At 56.7% G+C, this 18,966-nt stretch overlaps 1 protein-coding gene across 2 annotated transcripts in view; it reads right to left on the bottom strand.

Annotated features, from left to right (window-relative positions):
- The window catches only part of CALN1 (calneuron 1), a 95,440-nt gene that overhangs the window by 28,250 nt on the left and 48,224 nt on the right, over positions 1 to 18,966 (bottom strand). For both annotated transcript variants that reach the window (XM_069033442.1, XM_069033441.1), the window contains exon 3: positions 12,691 to 12,803. In XM_069033442.1, the coding sequence (XP_068889543.1) occupies positions 12,691 to 12,803 (113 nt within the window). The remainder of the gene's footprint in view (positions 1 to 12,690; positions 12,804 to 18,966) is intronic.

The following is an 18,966-nucleotide window of genomic DNA, read 5'->3' as shown; positions in this document are numbered from 1 at the left end:
TGGGGCTTCATCATCCCCGGCTCACAGTGACCTGCAGCTCGAGAGGGAATATTGCTGCCTCCTCAAAGTCACTGCAGGTGTCCTTGTGCCCACAAGATTCTCCCACCTGGTAGAACTGGCTGAAAACAATTGGCTGAGAGCACCTTGCAGCACCCCCCTCGCCCTGTGCGACTGGGGAGTGTTTTCAGTCGATGTCTGAATTGAGGTTTCACTCGTTGCTATGATCCAGCTGTTCAGGAGCTCCTGAAATCCCATTCCACATCTCCAACATCCAGGCTTTCCTCTGCAGATTCCCAGTTCAGCAAAAGGTTCAAATAGATGGACTTAAGTTGTGGATTGTGTTTATTTATTTATTTATTTGTGGGTTGTGTTTTATGTTGTCCCCTATTTATTGTATCTTCTTTTTGCCCTTCACTTTGGCTTTAGGTTGGACTTAGTGATCCCAAAGGTCTTTTCCAACCTTAATGATTTGCCAATTATGAACAAGAAATGCTTCCATCCCTGCAGCGAGCTGAGACTTTGACCTCTGCAGGTGTTCAGGCGCAACATCAGTGATCAAAGTCCTCCTAATCAGGGATTTTATTTATTCCCAGCTACAGAAAAGCCTTCTCCATGGAGTTCCAGATCTCAGTTTCTGGGCAATTCATTATTTGGGATGTGGTGGCTGCAGCTGCTTGGGGTTTGTGTTTAAAGACAGGGTCAGGTTTGAAATGAGCTCTCTGCACATCCAGTGAGGCCACAGCAGGAGCTGCTCACCCTCCAGGGCTGTGTCCTGCTTCCCGGAGTCAGGGAATCAGGGAATCATGGAATAACAGAATCGCAAAACCATGGAATTTGTACATCTCAGTGAAGCTGGGGCTGCCCCGGGATCCCTGGAAGTGTCCAAGGCCAGGCTGGACAGGGCTTGGAGCACCCTGGGATAGAGGAAGAGGCTGGAACAAGGTGGGCTTAAAGGTCCCTTCCACTCCAGACCATTCCATGGCTCCTGTGATCTCCTCCTGCCTCCCCTTGTAAGTGAAGGACTCAAGGAAACCTCCAAGACCTGACCTGGTCCGGAACCGTCACCAGCACCGCTGTGTCCCTTCAGGAGCAGCAACCTCCAGCGGCTCCTGAGGGGCAGAGCCCTGATGGGGACAGGTGCCCAGCCAGGACGGGAGTATCCCCAACCCTGTGTGACCAGAGACGCCCTGCCAGTGGCAGGGAGGGCACAGAGGGTGAGGGGACACAGAGGGTGAGGGGACACTGCAACCCCCCCAGCAGTGCCAGCACCCCCAAAATGCTGCCACCCCCCAAACAAAGACCCGGGAGTGACAGAAGGCCACTTAAAGGCTCCCCTGGGACCTCATCACCCACTCAGCCTCCTACCAAGCGCTCTGCAGGCAGCCGGAGCTGCTGCTGCCTGCCAAGGGAGGCTCCTGGCCCGGGAGAGCAGCGCCCGCCAGGCGTGACCCGGCCCCGGGGAAAGGCTCCCAGGCCGGGACCGAATTGTGCAGGTGCTCGGTGAGCTGAGGCAGGGCTCATTACAGGAGCAAAGTTCATGGCTGGCGAACGGCCCAGGGGGCTCTGAGAGCAGCCACGGGCAGGTGGGGATCATGCAAATTATCCTGGGAGGGTTTAAGGTCTCCGACAAGGTCTACAGTGACCTTGGGGAGTAAGGACTGGGATGGTTCTGGTGTTGTGGAAAAGACACTTTCAGGGAAGGAAAGTTTCGAGTTTTTCCAGTTTCACATTCAGAAAAGAAGAATAAATATGATAAAGTTACCGTAATAAATATAATAAAGTTCCCACATTCCCCACAACTTTCGGAGATGCAATAAACTCCACACCGCAGAAGTTGTCAGCTCTTGTTGCAATTAAATTTTTAATATCATCCACATTTCTCCTGTGTCCCTGGATGAAGCAGTGTGGCAGAACACTTCCAGGGTGTTTCCCCCTGCAGATTCCAGGCCTTGTCTCCCATAAATCCCATTTTTCCTGCCTTGTTTTCCCATCTGCTCGGGGGCAGGGGCAGCAGCAGTGTCCGAGCAGGGGCACTGTGTCAGGGCTGACGACTGGAGTCGGTACTGATTATCCAACACCCGGAAAAGAGCCGGGCTGGAAGTGGAGAGAGGATTGGAATCGTTCCTGGTGAATTTTAATGGCCTTTAATCAGCCACTGCACGCTGATTACCGCAAACGTGGGGAGCCTGTTTCCTCTGCGAGCATGGCTGGGATGGATTCGGGGTTTAACTGCCCTAATTGAATTCCTGCTCAGCAATCAGCACTCAGCTGGCTCCAGAGGCATCCAGGTGGGGAGAGGAGAGGATTCCTCAGGGCTGGGGGCTCTCCCAGCCCTGTGTCTGCTCCTTCTCCCATTGCTCCTTCCCTGACCCTGCCCTGGCAGAGCCCTGCTGGCCCTATGGAAAAAGAACAAAATTCCTCCCTGGGAGGGTGCCCAGGCCCTGGCACAGGGTGCCCAGAGCAGCTGGGGCTGCCCCTGGATCCCTGGCAGTGCCCAAGGCCAGGCTGGACATTGGGCCTTGGAGCAGCCTGGGACAGTGGGAGGTGTCCCTGCCCATGGCAGGGGTGGCACTGGATGAGCTTTAAGGTCCCTTCCCACCCAACCCACCCCCAGATCCTGGGGCTCACAGTAGCACTTTCTGAGCGCCTCTTTTCTGTTGCAGTGGTCACTTATTCTCTATCCAAACTTCCTGCAGATCTGCCCGGGTTAAAGATGATCATGATCCATACCTGAAGAATGAACATCCCTCTGGCAGCCTGGAGCTGCTTTGCCAACCACCCCTCCCTCTCTTAGGGTGTTCATTATTCACAGAATCCCAGGATGGGTTGGGTTGGAGGCACCTCAAAGCCCACCCAGTGCCACCCCAGCCATGGGCAAGGACACCTCCCACTGTCCCAGGCTGCTCCAAGCCCCAATATCCAGCTTGGCTTTGGGCACTGCCAGGGATCCAGGGGCAGCCCCAGCTGCTCTGGGCACTCTGTGCCAGGGCCTGCCCACCCTCCTAGGGAACAATCCCTTCCCAATATCCCATCCAGCCCTGCCCTCTGACACTTTAATCCTGGATAGTGTTGTGGAAACATGCACCCACACACCAGCTATCCATAAAATAAATATTTATGTTGCCTCAATTGTCTCTTACACAAAGGACACAAGTGCTGGGAGCCGAGGTTCCGGAGTTTATCCTCACACGGGATCACAGTCCCTGAAATCCCTGGAATCTGGCACTTCCACCCAGCCTGGCTGCCTCCCTGCCAGCTCTGCTCAGGCTCTGCTCCTCTCCAATGCCTCGGTTCGTTTCATTTGTCTCTTCATTGCTCTGGCACTCCCCAGGTTTGAGGCAATCGGCGCTGCAGGGGCGCAGGGAGAGCTTCTGGAGTGACAGGGATGGCTTTGATAGGGATCCCCTGAGCAGGGCACTCCCGGGGGAACATCGGATCCAACGCCCAGCAGGAGCAGGAGGAGATGAAAACCATGCAAATCATTGTCAGGGGATGATTCCCCCATCCCTTCCCCAGGGAAGGCAACAGCCTCCCACTCCCTGCTCCAAACGCTTCCAGGAGCTCCACCTTGCTGGGCTATCTGAGGGCTGGCTCTGCTCGGAGGAGGAAACCTGGACACTAAAATCCATCTCTGGAGGGAACTGCAGCATTATTGTGGCTCATTGTGAGCAGAGATCTTCCCCTTAATCTGCTTATTTACACTCAAAAATGGTAAAAATCAGTTCAGGATGCTTCCCATGGAGCTCACACAGATACTGGATCCTTCCACAGCTCCCTCAGGTTGCTCTGGGGTCCTGCTGTGTTGAAATTCTTTTAACTGAGTAAATGTATTGGATCACAGAATTGTTCATTCTAATGACCACTTTGTAGAGTTGTGTGTGGAACAGCAGAAATAACAGAACAAATATCTCTGGGCACCACCTCAGCACTGCCAGCTCACCTCAGAGCTGCAGCCACCTCAGAGCGCAGATTTCTGTCTTTGGCAGCACAAGACCAAGCCCAAACCTCCTCAGAGTGAGAAATGATGGTGCATGAAACACCCAGGCAAAGAAACAGGTTCTCAGTGAAGTGGTAAATTTGTTTAGAGAAGAATCCTTATGGAGTTTCTCTTGAAGATCAGCATTGTTCCATTCACTGGGTAAAACTGCCTTGGGGATCTGCTGGAAAATTGTCCTGATAAATTCAGAGCCTGGGAAGGTCTGCCTGGCTCAGGAGGCACTGGTGCAGGGGTGTGAGATGGTCACAGCACCATGAACACCCTCAGTCCCTGCATGTCACCCAAGAGCCCAGAAATTACTGACAAAAACCCCAAACTGAAAGAAAAACCCCAAAGTGAAGCACAAGAGCCCCACTGGCAGCACTGGTGGCACAAAGAAATCAAGGCAAGCTCCCAAAGGAAGGGGAGGGAGGTGGCCCAGCCCTGTCCCAGCTCCTGCCATGGGCAGAGTGGCCTGGGGGACGGGGCAGGATGGAGCTGCCCCTGCAGAACACCCAGGGCGTGTCCACCTCCTCAGCAGGGATGGCCAGGACACATCTCCACCCTGGTGGCCACAGGAACGTCCCCATGCTGACGGCAGCTCAGGCCTGGGGCCTGGGGAGCTCTGTGGGGGCCACCAGTGTGGGACAGCCGTGCCCTGCGCTGGGCACACACACAGGTGGATGAGCGTGCCAGGGCAGAGGGGACACCTCTCTTCTCCATGGGCAGTGCCAAACTGCTCCTGGTGCCCCTGCAGGAGGGGAACCCCTGCCCCAGGAGCTGCTGGTGGCCCTGGCATGAGCTGCTCCAGGGCTGGGTCAGGGGAGACCTGGGGAGCATCACAAACACCCAGGGGTCACTCAGGGCCTGCAGCTCCCAGGGGGTTCTTTTAGAGTCCCACAAGGCTTTGGGTTGGAAGGGACCTTCAAACCCCTCCCATTCCAACCCCAACACCTCCCACTGTCCCAGGCTGCTCCAAGCCCCAGTGTCCAGCCTGGGCACCCTGTGCCCAGCAGACTGCACTGGAAATCTGGGATGCACACCAGGAAAACCCGAGTTACCCGCTGAGCTGGAGGAACCCCCAGGCAGTCAGGGCCTGCAGGCCTTTCCCCCCTCACCTGCTCAGCCTAAGGAACTCCCACCTCCCCCAGCCCCAGCACCGGTATCTTTGCAGCCTCCTCATTTGCATTTTTCCAAAGGTCTTTTTTTCCCTTTTTTCCCGAGCAGGTAATTTACTTCTTTGGATTTTCTTTCACAGAAAAGGTCATTTTCTCCCCAACATGTTTGTTTGTTGCAAACAGTTGCCAACACCTCGGGGTTTCTGCTTGTTTATAAGCAATGGAGTGTCTATTTTCCTGGTTTTCCTTCTTTTTCAAGCCGTAGTTCAGTTTTCCCAATATTTTTACTCCACTGAATGCCAGGCTTTGGAGGCAGAGTGAGATTTCCATCTCACAGTGGGGGTTCTTTGGGAAAAAAAGGAAATAAAAAAGGCTAAGTCTGTTTTAAACAATTCCCAAGGTCTGATCTCCATGAAAATCAGCCTCTGCTTTGAGTCAATGAAGATTTCCGCCAACAAAACTCAGCAGTGCAGTGAGAGATGATTTTGTTACAGGAATGGGAAGTATCCGGGGCAGCCAGAGCCCGCCAGGATTGGAGCTCCTTCCATGTCCTTTTCTCTGTGCAGTGAGGAGGGAGGGAGGGATGGATGGAGGGATGGATGGATGGATGGATGGATGGAGGGATGGAGGGATGGAGGGATGGAGGGATGGAGGGAGGGATGGGTGGAGGGATGGGTGGAGGGATGGGTGGAGGGATGGGTGGAGGGAGGGAGGGAGGGATGGATGGAGGGAGGGAGGGATGGATGGAGGGAGGGAGGGATGGAGGGATGGAGGGATGGAGGGATGGATGGAGGGAGGGATGGGTGGGTGGATGGATGGATGGGTGGAGGGGTGGGTGGAGGGAGGGATGGAGGGAGGGATGGAGGGAGGGATGGAGGGAGGGATGGAGGGAGGGAGGGATGGAGGGAGGGATGGAGGGAGGGATGGAGGGAGGGATGGAGGGAGGGATGGAGGGAGAGAGGGAGGGAGGGAGAGAGGGAGGGAGGGAGGGAGGGAGGGATGGAGGGATGGAGGGATGGAGGGATGGAGGGATGGAGGGATGGAGGGATGGAGGGATGGAGGGAGGGATGGGTGGAGGGAGGGAGGGATGGAGGGAGGGATGGGTGGAGGGAGGGAGGGAGGGATGGAGGGAGGGAGGGAGGGATGGATGGGTGGATGGGTGGAGGGATGGGTGGAGGGATGGGTGGAGGGATGGGTGGAGGGATGGGTGGAGGGATGGGTGGAGGGATGGGTGGAGGGAGGGAGGGAGGGAGGGAGGGAGGGAGGGAGGGAGGGATGGGTGGAGGGAGGGAGGGAGGGAGGGAGGGAGGGAGGGAGGGATGGAGGGATGGAGGGATGGAGGGATGGAGGGATGGATGGAGGGAGGGATGGATGGATGGAGAGAGGGATGGGTGGAGGGATGATGGATGGATGGATGGACAGATGATCCTGAGATCTGCTGGATTGGGTTTTAAGGCCAAGTGGAGCATCCTCTCTGGCAGTTTCTCCTCTCTGGCAGAAACTCCGTCCTGACGCTGGGAGTGAGGGGATTTGGGATTTGCCCCTGCCTGAAACTCGTCACCTCTGCTCTGTCACCCAAAGAGGCCTTTCCAAAGGACAAATGATCCCCATCCCAACAAAACCAGCACTGGATGTGGATCCTGGTCCTCAGGGCTGCTGGGCAATCTGATCCCTTCAGGAAGGAGTCCACAAGAAGCTGGGAAGCCTCTCCCAGCCCTGTGCCATGCACCCCTCAGGCGATGCTCCCACAAATCCACCTTCCCTACAGGCTGCTCCTGACACTTCCGAGTGAACCCCTGAGAAATCTACAGCACAATTCCTATTTCACACATCAGCCAGGAGAAAAAAACCTCCCAAAAACCCCTGGAGCTGCAAACTGAGTTTATAAATAAACTGGCACGGAAAAAAGAACCTCTGGACCATGAGAGCTGCTGGAGGAAGCGTCCCTGGGTGCTGCGGAGGGTGCACAAAGCCCAGCCACACCTTCCAGGGCAGCCAGATCCCGAATCCAGCAGGCAGAATCCTCTGGGTATCGGCTGCCTGCTTTAAACAGGCTCTGAACCAAAGCTGCAGAGCGTTTCTGAGGACTAAAGGCGCTGCTTGAAGCTCAAAACCACAGCTGGGCAGTGAAATCCTGCATTCCTCCTGCCCTGCTGCTTCCAAAACTTTGCCACCTCCAGTGTCTCCAGTCCTGAGCTGCAAACTTGGCCCGGGACATTTGAGAGGGTGGATTTTGGTACAGGGAAAACATGGGGGTGGAAAGGAGGTCCCTTCACAGGCAGAGAAATGTGAGGCTTCCCAGGATTTGTCCTCTGCAAAGGGCCCCAGGGGTGGGACAGGGACAGCTGTGCCACCACGGTCCAGGGCAGGAGCCCTGCAGTGCTCACACCTGCCCCAGCTGTGGCAGCACATCTGGATGCAGGCCTGGGGGCAGGGAGCAGGGGCTGGATCCATCCCTGCACGTGCTCAGCTCTCCCCGTGCTGCCACAAATCCACGGAGAGCAGCAGGGGAATGTCCTGGCAGCAAAGGGACCTGAAGTGAGGCAGCAGAACTGTTCCCCTTCCGCTGGTAACGGCACTGAGAGAGCTGGAACTTGAACCAAAAAGGCCTTGAGAGCCTTGGTGGGGCCCAGGAGGGGACATTCAGCTGTCCCCAGGGCACACAGCTCCCCCTGAGCCACTTTCCTCCACATTTTTATACCAAATGTAGTAAAATTGGCACTTCTGAAGCACAACTCATCCCTTCCTGAGGCTGGGGCCCAGGGCACATCCCTTGAATCACAGCCTGGAAGCGGCTGTTTCTCTCTGATGGCTCCAAGAGACACTCTGGGAGTGTCCCAGGATATCTGGGATGAACTAAAGGACACTCTGGGAGTGTCCCAGGTTATTTGGGATGAGTTTCACACCAGCCACCTGCATCCTCCCATGGAAAATCTCACCTTTTAAATGTGGATATGAGGAAACCATGACCTAAACTGCAGGAGCAGCCATGGCAGGAGACATTACATTCCTGAAATGAGGGTAAGGTCAGGATGCTGGGGTTAAAGGGCACTGGGGAACACAGGGGCCTCATCTGAGTGTCCCAGGACAGGTGTCTGCCAGCTCAAATCCCAGTGGTTTTGCAGGATAATCAATGCCAAGGTTTCCAACCTCTGCCTTACTTTGGTTGTATCCAGCTGGGAAAACCCAAGCAATGGTTGATGGTTTAAATGTACGGATTTTTTTTCCTGTGGAAATCACTTCAAGGTATCCCAGGTTCATCAGTCAAAAAGTGCTGCTCAGAATGAGGCAGTGCTGTGGGGTGATTGGTCTGGTGGAAGAGCATTTGGGGGGATGTGCCTGGTGCAATGGTCCAGCCCTAATTCCCCATCTTTGGCCCCATCCACCAAACTTTCAGCTGCATTCCCTGATTTAAACCCCAAAGCAACCAGCAAGAGGGAGGGCACTGAATCCGTGAATCTCAGAATCCAGGCATGAGTTGGGTTGGAGGCACCTCAAAGCCCACCCAGTGCCACCCCTGCCATGGACAGGGACACCTCCCACTGTCCCAGGCTGCTCCAAGCCCCAATGTCCAGCCTGGCCTTGGGCACTGCCAGGGATCCGGGGGCAGCCCCAGCTGCTCTGGGCACCCTGTGCCAGGGCCTGCCCACCCTCTGAGTAAAGAGCTCCTTCCCAATCTCCCATCTCTCTTCCTCCCCAGCAGTCGATCCGAGAAGGTTCTTTGAAGAGCTGACACAGCAGCTCCTGAAACCCAGGAATCGAGATTTCTGCAGCAGAGCCGCTCAGCACCACCAAAAAATGCTGCTGCAAGATGTAAAATGTCCCATCCTGTGGTTTGACAACAGCCTGCACCTGCCCTGAGGGGCTGCACTGCCTCCGGAGGAGGAGGAGGTGAGGGAGGAAGGGCTGACCCCAGCAGGGCACCTGGATCTGTTCCCACATCAAATCAGACGCAGACACGAACAAATCCTCTGCAGCAAGGCTTGTTTGCCATCAGCAGATTAATTCCTCTGCAGGGACGAGAGGAGAAACTCACACACAGGAAGCAACTGCATCAGGTTTATCTCTGAACCCCATAAAAAAAAATCCCTCTCCAGGCAAAAATTGTCTTTGGAGACAGCCCGGGGCTGCTGGAGGGCCCTGACACAGCCCCTCATTCCCTGCTCCCTCATTCCCTGCTCCCTCATTCCCTGCTCCCTCATTCCCTGCTCCCTCACTCCCCGCTCCCTCCCAGCCCCTCCTGCCCTGCCCTGTGCCACCTCCATTCCCACACATTTTCTCCTTCATTTCCCTCTATTAAGGCACTAATTGATTGACCAGATCAGGAGAGCCCAGATCTGTCCCCTGGGACTCTCCTGCATTCCCAGTGACAACTGCAAATGGGATTAGGGATGGGCAGAACACTGAACCTCAGGGGCTGGGATGGGAGGGGGAACTGTCCCTGTCCCATCCCAGCCGCGTCCCTCTGCTCTCCCCTGCTCCCAGCCAGCTCTGATCCCCCTTCCCATCCCTAAATTCCCTCCTGAGCCAGCCCCAAATGCAGCCCCCCACAGCTGGATGTGGTCCCTGCTCTGTTTTCCAGGGAACTGTCCCGTGGTGCCTGAGCTGAGGGTGCAGCTCAGGACCTGAGGGGTCCCTGCAGTCCCTGGCCTGTCCCTGCACATCCCTCCCTCCTTGCTCAGGGGTCCTGTAGAATTTTTGGCCATTCCTACTCCCTCCCCAAAGATGATAAATCCCAGGATATCCCTCCCCCTAGCAAAAGTCTGTGGGAGCCTGGAGGAAGGAAAAGATTCCCCCAGTCCCAGAAAAGATGAGGAGCGGCCGAGCTGTTCCCTGTGCAGGCCCTGCCTCCCCAGATCACCCCAGTGGACAAAGGAGAGCCTGAGCAGCATCTCCCCGTGGGAATTCTGCTCCTGCAAAGCAGCTTTATTTATCCCAAAACACCCAGGCTGCTCCTGAACCCGGGGATTCGTGCTGGGTGATCTCTGATGGGATGAGCAGGCACCGTGGCTGAGGGGATGATCTGGCACCGTCCCCTCACGCAAGACAAAGCTCCCAGATATCCTGAAATTCCCTGCAGCCTCCATGTGCACACAGCAAAGGGAGAAGGGGGGGAAATTCATCAGGCTCTGGCTCTCAGCTGGTCACCATACAAAGCATTGATTTTCCCAAATCATCTCATCAGTGCTGTGGGCACAGAATTCCTGCTGCGCCCGTTGTAGATGGAGCCGTGTTGTTCAACCATTCCCACTTGTCCTGACTTCCCAAAGCATTCCAGCCACCCCAGAGAGGTTCACTTCATTAAAAACCTCCCATCCAGGGCTGTCATTCCCTCCGGGCCTGGAGATCCTCCACACTACATCCCGTAGGATGTGTTGAACACTGGAACCTGGAGGTCTTTGGCCTCAGAAATGAGCTTGGCAAAGATATCCCAGCATGGGGAGGGCTGGAGGGAAGCTGCCTGGAAGGGAGAGGGGAAGGCACTTCCTGGATGCCCACACAGATTCTCTCTCCTGTGGGACTGATTTAAGAACCTTTGGGGTGAGGTTTCATGGTGGCACTGCCCAGCCAGGTGTCCCTTTTGTCCCACCCTTGTCCCCCAGCTCTGGGCACAGCCACAGCCTTGTGGGCACCATTCCCTCCTTAAAACCCTTCCTTGGGAATGGCTGCAGGGATGAAGGGCTCTGTCAGCAGCCCAGGCTCATCCCCTGCCAGAACATGTGGAAATTGCACATCAAGGGGAAATGGGAAACACAGCCAAGCCCTGATTCCCAGAAAGGCTTGGTTTCCCATCAGGAATCCCACTGGAGATAACGCAGAGGCAGAAATGCTCGGGAATGAGGTGACTGATGCCCTGCAGATGGATTGGATGAAGCCAGGGAGCAATGGGCAAAGGGAACCTGTTCCCTGAATGACACCTCGGGGTCTTCTCCTTGCTTTTCCTTTAGGAAAAAGCAGCAAAGGCCTTGCACTCCTACCCCAGAGGAAAAGCAACTGGAGCTCTTCAGGGGCTCAGAAATCCAGGGAAGTGCTGAGTAAAGAGGGGGTAAAGCCCATAACCATTGTTTTCCAAGGCCATGGAGCACCTGTGGAATTCAGCCAGAGCCTTGCTGCCTGCAGGAGCCCCGGGGCTGTCCCTGCCCAGCCAGGGCTCCCACCCGGAGCCTCTGCTCCCTTCTGCCTGTCCCACCACAGCCAGGAAGGGCATCAGGGATACTCCCCGGTGGAAGCTGATCCCTGGAATCCTGCAGTTCTAAATCCAGGCACAATCCTGCCTCCCTGCCCATTCCAGGCATTTGCAGAGGTGGGAGGGTCACTAAAAGCAATGGGTTACACTGAGCAGAGTTTTCGGGAAGGCTCCAGACTTCTCTGCTTCCCATCCAAGAGCTCAGCTCACAAACTTGATTTTCCCACTGGGACTTTTGCTTCTTGAGCAGCTCCTGAGGGGCTGGAATTTTGGAAGGCACAGTGGGATGGGATGGGGCTCCCTCCTCTCCCTCCCGGGCTGGGATGAGGCTCCCAAGGCACAGTGGAGGCAATAAAACATCCCTGACTCCCAGTCCTGCCCCTCCTGGTGTCATTACTCCCCCCAGGTACCTCACAAACCACGGGGGCTTCACCAGCACCAAACTCTTGCTTTGACAGCCAGATCCTGGAATCCGGAGCAGAATTTCCAGGTTATTCCTACCCCGTGCCAGGAGGCCAGGAACGGCTTTTTAAAAGCCTTTTAAAACACTCTTCCAGAGCTCCACCCAGTTCAGTCTGGACGGGGCTGGAGGGTTGTAAAAGAAGGCAGAAATTCTCATTTCCAGGTTTGGCTCTTCGCATTCATTAAACTTGGGAACAGCCAAAGTTTCTTAGCAGGCAAAGGCTGTGGGATGGGCAATGAGAGGAGCTGGAATCCCACAGGAAGCCACACGTTTGATCTGTTGGCAGCAAACCTGCAGCTCTGTGTTTTGGGGCATTTTGGGCTGCTTTTCCTGGAAGCTCTAACGCTGTCTAAAGTCTCACTGCAGGGCAGACAAAGAGCAGCTCCCAGCACTGGATCCGTCTCCCTGCAGTGCCTGGGGCCAGCAGGACCAAACCACCCCAGGGCAGCACTGGGGCAGAAGTTTCTCAGTTTTGTTCACATGGTTATCCTGAGCTCATCCCTGAATTCAGCAGAAATCCCAGTGGGACGTGGCCTGCCCGGCACATTCCTGCTGTGTGGAGCATCCCCTGCCACAGCCAAGGGACACTGAGCAGGGACACACTTCTGGGAGCAGCCAGGCGGCTTCAAGGCTCCCAACTCAAAAGACTCCTGGAGAAAAACGCTTTTCTCTTCCAAAAGTGAATTCCAGACTCCCAAAAGTGTTGCAGGAGGATCTGGGTGCTTTGCTGTGTCCAGCTGCATTCATCCACAGGAGCACAGGGCTCGGCTGGACACAGCTCCCTCCCCCAGCGTGGGATGTTCTCCCACAGCCCACGGCACGAGGGACCCCAACACGCTTCCCACAACCATTCCCACTCGGTAAAACATCCTGTGCTCCTCAACAAATCCACTCTGGAAGCTGCTGAGAGCTGGCTGAAGTTGCAATTAAAGCAATGCTCACTCACCTGCCAGAATATGCTGTCTATTGTGTTCCCCAGGAAGCCGTCCCTGCCCTCCGACGACACCAGCTTAGGTCCCAGAATGGTCATAAATTCATCGAAATCCACCTGGCCGTCCCCTGGAGGGAGAGGAAAACATCAGAGACTCAAAGATCAGAGAGAAGGTTGGGTTGGAAGGGACTTTTAGTGGCTATGTAGTGCAACCCCCTGATGTGAACAGGGACAGCTTCTACCATCCCAGGCTGCTCCAAGCCCCAGTGTCCAGCCTGGCCTTGGGCACTGCCAGGGATCCAGGGGCAGCCACAGCTGCTCTGGGCACCCTGTGCCAGGGCCTCCCCACCCTCATTATTATCAATTAATAATTAACCCCTGAGAGCCCAACATGCCCCTGTGGGCTTGCTGCACATCAGGGACCCCCCACACCCTGGGGCACCCCCACAGCATTTTCCCAGTGCCCACAGCCCCAAACCCTCTGCTGTGCCAGTGAACGGCCCCTGCTGTGTCCCACCTGCCCCCAAGGACACAGCCAGGCCGTGCCCTGAGGGGAACAGCTCGTTCCCCAGGCCCAGAGAGCCCAGAGGCGCTTCCCAAAAAGCCATTCTGGCACGGGGACAGGAGCCAGCAGCACGGCCAGGGCTCTCCCTCAGGTCCCCGCACAAGTTTTACAGGGCCAGCCCCGGCCTCCCGAGGGAGGGAGGGAGTGCAGGCAGCGCAGGGCCACAGCTACTGCACATCCAGCAGGCGTTTGATTCCAGCAGCGCCCGTCTGTGTGCCCGGCGGGCAGAGCGGGCACAGGTGACACCTCCTGCCACTAACGAGCCGAGCTGGTGCCGTGCTGAGTGCGGCTCCTGCTCTCAAAGAGGCACGAGGCTGTTTGGAGCGAGTTTTGTATCAAATGTCACTTTTCCCTCGACACAAAAAGGGATATTCGTGCCTGCTGAAGGATCTTAAAAATCCCCGTCCGTCTGAGCAGTTCAATTCCCTGCTCTCCTGAGAATGCTTAACCTAATCTTCTGGAAAATCTCCTTCATTGATCAGGCCATGGACGTCTCCTCCTCCACGTTATTGAACTGATAAGGGTTGATAACTCAGCCCTGCTTCGAGCCTGGCGTCAGAATCAGCACCTGCAGGATTTGGGGTTGTGTTTTACCCCGGTTCAGCTGGAAGTGACCGCACCCACCCCTCCCCGGAGCTGCTGCTATTAAATGACCAGGTGTGAGCGGTGCCTCAGACCATGAGACCACAGCAGATCAATGCCAGGGCCGCGATTAAAACGCCAGCGGTGCCTGCAGCAGCTGCGGCAGCGCCGTGTGCCAGCCGTGCCACGTGCGGCACATCCCGCTGCTCTCTGTCCTCCTGATCGCAGCCCTGGGCTCGATCCCGGCAGATGCGCGGCTGATCGCGATCTCCCGTGTCCTTATCTCGGCACCAACGCCGCCGGGTGAAAATCAGCGCGGCCCGAGCACGAAATCAGCGCGGCCCGAGCACAAATTCAGTGCGGCCCGAGCACTCCCCGGGCGGAATTGGGATCTCCGGGAGATCTGGGGTTTCTGGGAGGGACTATCCTGGGGTGAGGCTCTAAAAGGGAACCCAGCAAGATCCGCGGTGTCTCTGATCCGGTAAAACGCACCCAGACCCCGTCCTGCTGCCAAAGCTGCTCCCAGCTCCGGGGCTCTGCAGGACCGAGCTCATTTCAGGGAGAACTTATTGGGGAACGGGGTGGGCACCCCATCGCTTGGGGAGCCATTCCCTGAAACCTCTCTGTGGGAAACGCGTTCCCTCTGCTGCCCCTCGGGAAGCATCCAGCGGGGCTGGGTCCGGCCCGGGCTTGGATCGCTCGGGAAGGTACCGCAAGGTGACAGCGGCTCCGGGTGATTTACACCGAGGCACAGCGCTCGCTGGCACCGACAGCAGCGAATCCACACGCTGGGATGCAAATCGGGACGCTTTGGGATGCTAATTTCTTTAAATTAGCCAGTTTAGCAAGAAAACAATTTGCATTTTAAAGAGATGCTGGTACCTGCCCCCGCATACATTTGGCCTGTGCCTGTGTGACCCCGAGCACGGAGCTTTTCAGTTCGGGTTCTCTCCAATGTCACTCCGCCCTCAGAGGACAGGCAGGACTCGGTCCTACACGTGATTCCAGGAAAGGGGTGCCAGGACTGGCTCTGTCTGACTTTGTGCAGACTTCGGGCAGTCCCTTGCTCGTGACTTCCCTGTGCCTGTGCCAGGGATCATCACCAACTTCACAGGCTTTAATTATTGGCTTAATGAGAGCGTTTTCCACAACCTCCGAAGAAAGATGCCATGAAAAAATGCATTATCCCCTTATTGCCTGCTTTTTCAATTAAACTCCTAACTAGCAAGGCAACCAGACCCCCCTTTTGCCTCCTAGAAATATCCCTTTAACGTTCATTTGGAGCTGCAGAAAACAAAGCTCCCCTGTCATCAGCACCTCAGGAGACTGCAGCAGCATTTCATCAACAGACAGAAATCACGGCTTTGTCTGAAAATTCCTTTTGACAGCCACGAGAGAAATGCCATAAAAACCAGCACCAGAAACTGCCTGGGGCTGCTGTGCACGGCCAGGGCATCACTGCGGGCCAGGGTCCACATCCCATCCTGCGAGCACAGCGGGAAATTTGGGCTTGGCACAGGCAGGAGCCGCCTTCCTCGCCCTCCTGCTCCTCCCCACGGCCGCGCACTCGGCGCTGGGAGCTGCCCTGGGATGCCCTCGCCGAGCATCTGCTCGGGATCCAGCCCTGGAATCAAGTCCAGCCCCCCATCCCCGTGCCTGCAGACGTGCTGCTCTCCCCAGGGTGCCACAGACGGACTCGGAGTTGGTTTAAGGATGGGGAGAAAGGAGGAACAGGCCGGGCTGGAGCTCGTGTGCTGCCTGTTCTCCCTCACCTCCCTTGCTCCTCTCCAGGAGCCATCCCGCAATCCCTGATCCCAGCAGGGCTCACAGGACCCCGATCCCTCCCCGTCCCCCTGTGTGAGATGGGTGCTGTTCTCATCCTCCCCTCTTCTGCCTCCGAGCTCCCTCTGAGGACTGAGCACAGCTCATCCCGCGGGAGGAGAACCCCGGGAAGGCCAGAGGGGCACAGGCAGGAGCAGCTCCAGCTGGGATGGAGCGGGATGTGCTCCTGCCCCGGGACAGCCTCGGCTCCCTCCTCTCCCTGCCCCCAAACACGAACGCAGATTTAAAAACCCCAATCGGGCCGAGCTCTCCGACTGAGGAAGGGAAAGGGTTCTGTGGGGCCCGGGCAGCGATGGGTTAATGGCTACACCTGAGGATTCCAGAGCTCTTTTCCAGCTTAATGAGTCCATGGTTCCAAGGCACTCACACATTCCCAGAGCTTATTTACAAACTGGGAGGGCAGGGAAACCCAGGGTCATGGTGGGGTGGGGTCTGCTGGGCCAGGGAAACCTTGGGAATGGTGGTGAGGGGCTGCTGGGCCAGGGAAACCTTGGGAATGGTGGTGAGGGGCTGCTGGGCCAGGGAAACCTTGGGAATGGTGGTGAGGGGCTGCTGGGCCAGGGCAGGCTGGCAGGTGGCAAAGGGGGTGATGACAGAGGGGTTCCAGGCAGGATTCTGCCCCATCCCTGAGTTGCCCTCATCAGCCGGGGGATGGATCACTGCCTGTGTGGGTGATCTTAGCCAAACACCAGAGCTGAGCTTAAGCACTGGTCTAAGCCCACCTAAAGCACTCCTCGGTTTCCTCCCAGCGGTGCCCTCACACTTTCCTCCCCAGTCAGCTCCGTGTTAATCCCGGCATTAATGTCACTGAGTCACCGCGGGCACCGACGCTGTGGCTGAGCCTCACGACTCAAGCAGTGACTCAGAACCGCTCTGGCCACCCCAGCAGAGCCAAATCAGACCAGCTCATCCTCCCCAGGCCCTCAGCTGGTAGCCACAGGTCTGCTGCCTGCAGGACTCTCAGTCCTGGCAGGAACCAGGGAGTTGGGACAGTCAAAAGGAATGGCAGTGCTGGGAGCCTGGCTCACTGTCCTGTCGTGGGAAGAGGATGTTGAAGGCACCAAGGAACATCTCTGGGTTCTCTGGGAACCTTCCCAGTGCCCACAGACCCTGTGTGGCCAGCAGGGACCTGCCCAAGCTCCCCCTCACCGCTCGTTCGTGGGGTGCAGAGAGACCTTGGGATAATCCCAGCTTGAGGAGTGCCAGCATTAACATTTGCTGTGCTGTGAGCTCAGTCTGGCTGCTCCCAGAGCTCCACAGAGCTCCAGCAGGGAATCCCGAGATCCTGCTGGCTCCTTATGCCAAGTGTCGGGATGGGTTAGGAGTGGATCAGCTTTAAGGTCCCTTCCACCCCAAACCGTTCTTTGGTTCCATGTGATTCCAAAGACGATGGAGCTGGGAATCCAAGGGCTTTTCCAGCTCTTCCAGAGCCTGCAGCCCAGGGAGATTGGCTTTGGACCTCACTGACTCAAGGAAGGGCTGTCTGCACCTCTGAAAAACGTCCCCTGGGCCTCTTAAATAAAGCAGTGGGATCACAGAATCCCCGAGGTTCCACCTGACCCCCAGGATCATCAAGACCAAACTTCCCCAGCACTGGCAAGGCCACCACTGACCCCTGTCCCCAAGTGCCACTTCCACACAGCTTTCGAACACTTCCAGGGATGCCTGAGCACCCTTTCCATGGGGAAATTTCCCCAATATCCACCCTGAGCCTCCCCTGGCCCAGCCTGAGGCCGTTCCCTCTCCTCCTGTCCCTGTTCCCTGGCAGCAGAGCCTGACCCCCCCGGCTGCCCCCTCCTGTCAGGGACTCGTGGAGAGGAGAAGGGATGTAGAAAAAAGAAAATCATGAATGACTTAACCTGTGGAGGGGACTGGAGAAGCACCAGTGCCCACAGGGAGCACACTTGGGGTTGGACACCATTTCAGGGCAGATGAATGAGCCTCCAGCCCTTTGGAAAGGGGATTTACTCTCCTGAGCTTCAACACCAATCCTTATCCAGGTTCTGATCCCACATCTGCAGGACCGAGAGGTTCCAGGTGCCATCAGCTGCTCCTGCTGGTGGTTTGTAAGAGCCGAGCACAGAAATTCCCACCCTCTCCCTAAGCTTTGAGCTCAAGACAAAGGAATTCACCATCCCTCAGCCTTTCACTGCGGGGAGAAGGGAAAGTTGGACCTGCTGGAGGATGTGCAGCAGGAAACACAGAGCCAGAGCTGTGCAGCCACCAGCCCCAACCACCCCCACCCCACCCAACCACCCCGGAGCCCCATCCCGCCTTCCCCCTGTCCTGATCCCACGGGATCCACCCTCAGAAGTCTGCCCAGGTTGGAATGCCAGGCAGGGAGAGCAGGACTCCGAATCCCCGAATCCCAGGTAGCAGCAGCTTGTGCCGGGCTCCTGGAAGCTCCTGCCCGAGCTCCCGTGCCTTGAAGGAACGAGGGAATGCTGCGAGGAGCAGGGGGTGACCCCATCGCGCCCCCATTCCCATGGGACAGCCCCACCCTCAGCCCTCAGGACACCCCTGTGTCTCCAAAGGCTCCTGAGCGGCTGCCTTGGAGGGAGGAATTAAACATTCACTGGGCTGGAGAAAGGCAGAGCTGGAGAGGGGAAGTGGAGGGGGAAAACATGCCTGGGAATGAGAGGGGGAAAGGGGAATGAGAGGGGGGAAAAGGGAAATGAGAGGGGGGGGGGAAAGGGAAATGAGAGGGGAAAAGGGAAATGAGAGGGGGGAAAGGAGAGGGGGGAAAAGGGAAATGAGGGGGAAAAGGGAAATGAGAGGGGAAAAAGGGAAATGAGAGGGGAAAAGGGAAATGGGGGAAAGGGAAATGAGAGGGGAAAAGGGAAATGAGAGCGGGGAAAGGGAAATGAGAGGGGGGAAAGGAGAGGGGGGAAAGGGAAACAAGGGGGGGAAGGGAAATGAGAGGGGGAAAAAAGGGAAATGAGAGGGGGAAAGGGAAATGACAGGAGAAAAGGGAAATGAGAGGGGGAAAACATTCCCAGATGGCGTCACCTCCAGCCCCAGGCAGAACAGACTCCGGCCCAGTTTTCCGAGCCTTGAGCAACAGGCTGGCTGGATAACGTGCCCTGGTTGCTCCCGAAAGGAGCCTTTTCCCCGGCCATGCTCAGGATAATCGGGTTCCTGCCACGGCGCTGGGGCTGGAGCCGGGATGAGGATGTGCTGGGATGAGGATGTGGAGGGATCAGGATGTGCCGGGATGAGGATGTTCCGGGATGAGGGTGTGCAGGGATCAGGATGTGCAGGGATCAGGATGTGCAGGGATGAGGATGTGCAGGGATCAGGAT

Source organism: Aphelocoma coerulescens, chromosome 19 (assembly GCF_041296385.1).
Source record: "Aphelocoma coerulescens isolate FSJ_1873_10779 chromosome 19, UR_Acoe_1.0, whole genome shotgun sequence".
In the NCBI taxonomy this organism is placed as follows: domain Eukaryota; kingdom Metazoa; phylum Chordata; class Aves; order Passeriformes; family Corvidae; genus Aphelocoma; species Aphelocoma coerulescens.
The sequence above is the reverse complement of the archived record's forward strand: the minus strand, read 5'-3'. Positions and strand labels throughout refer to the sequence as shown.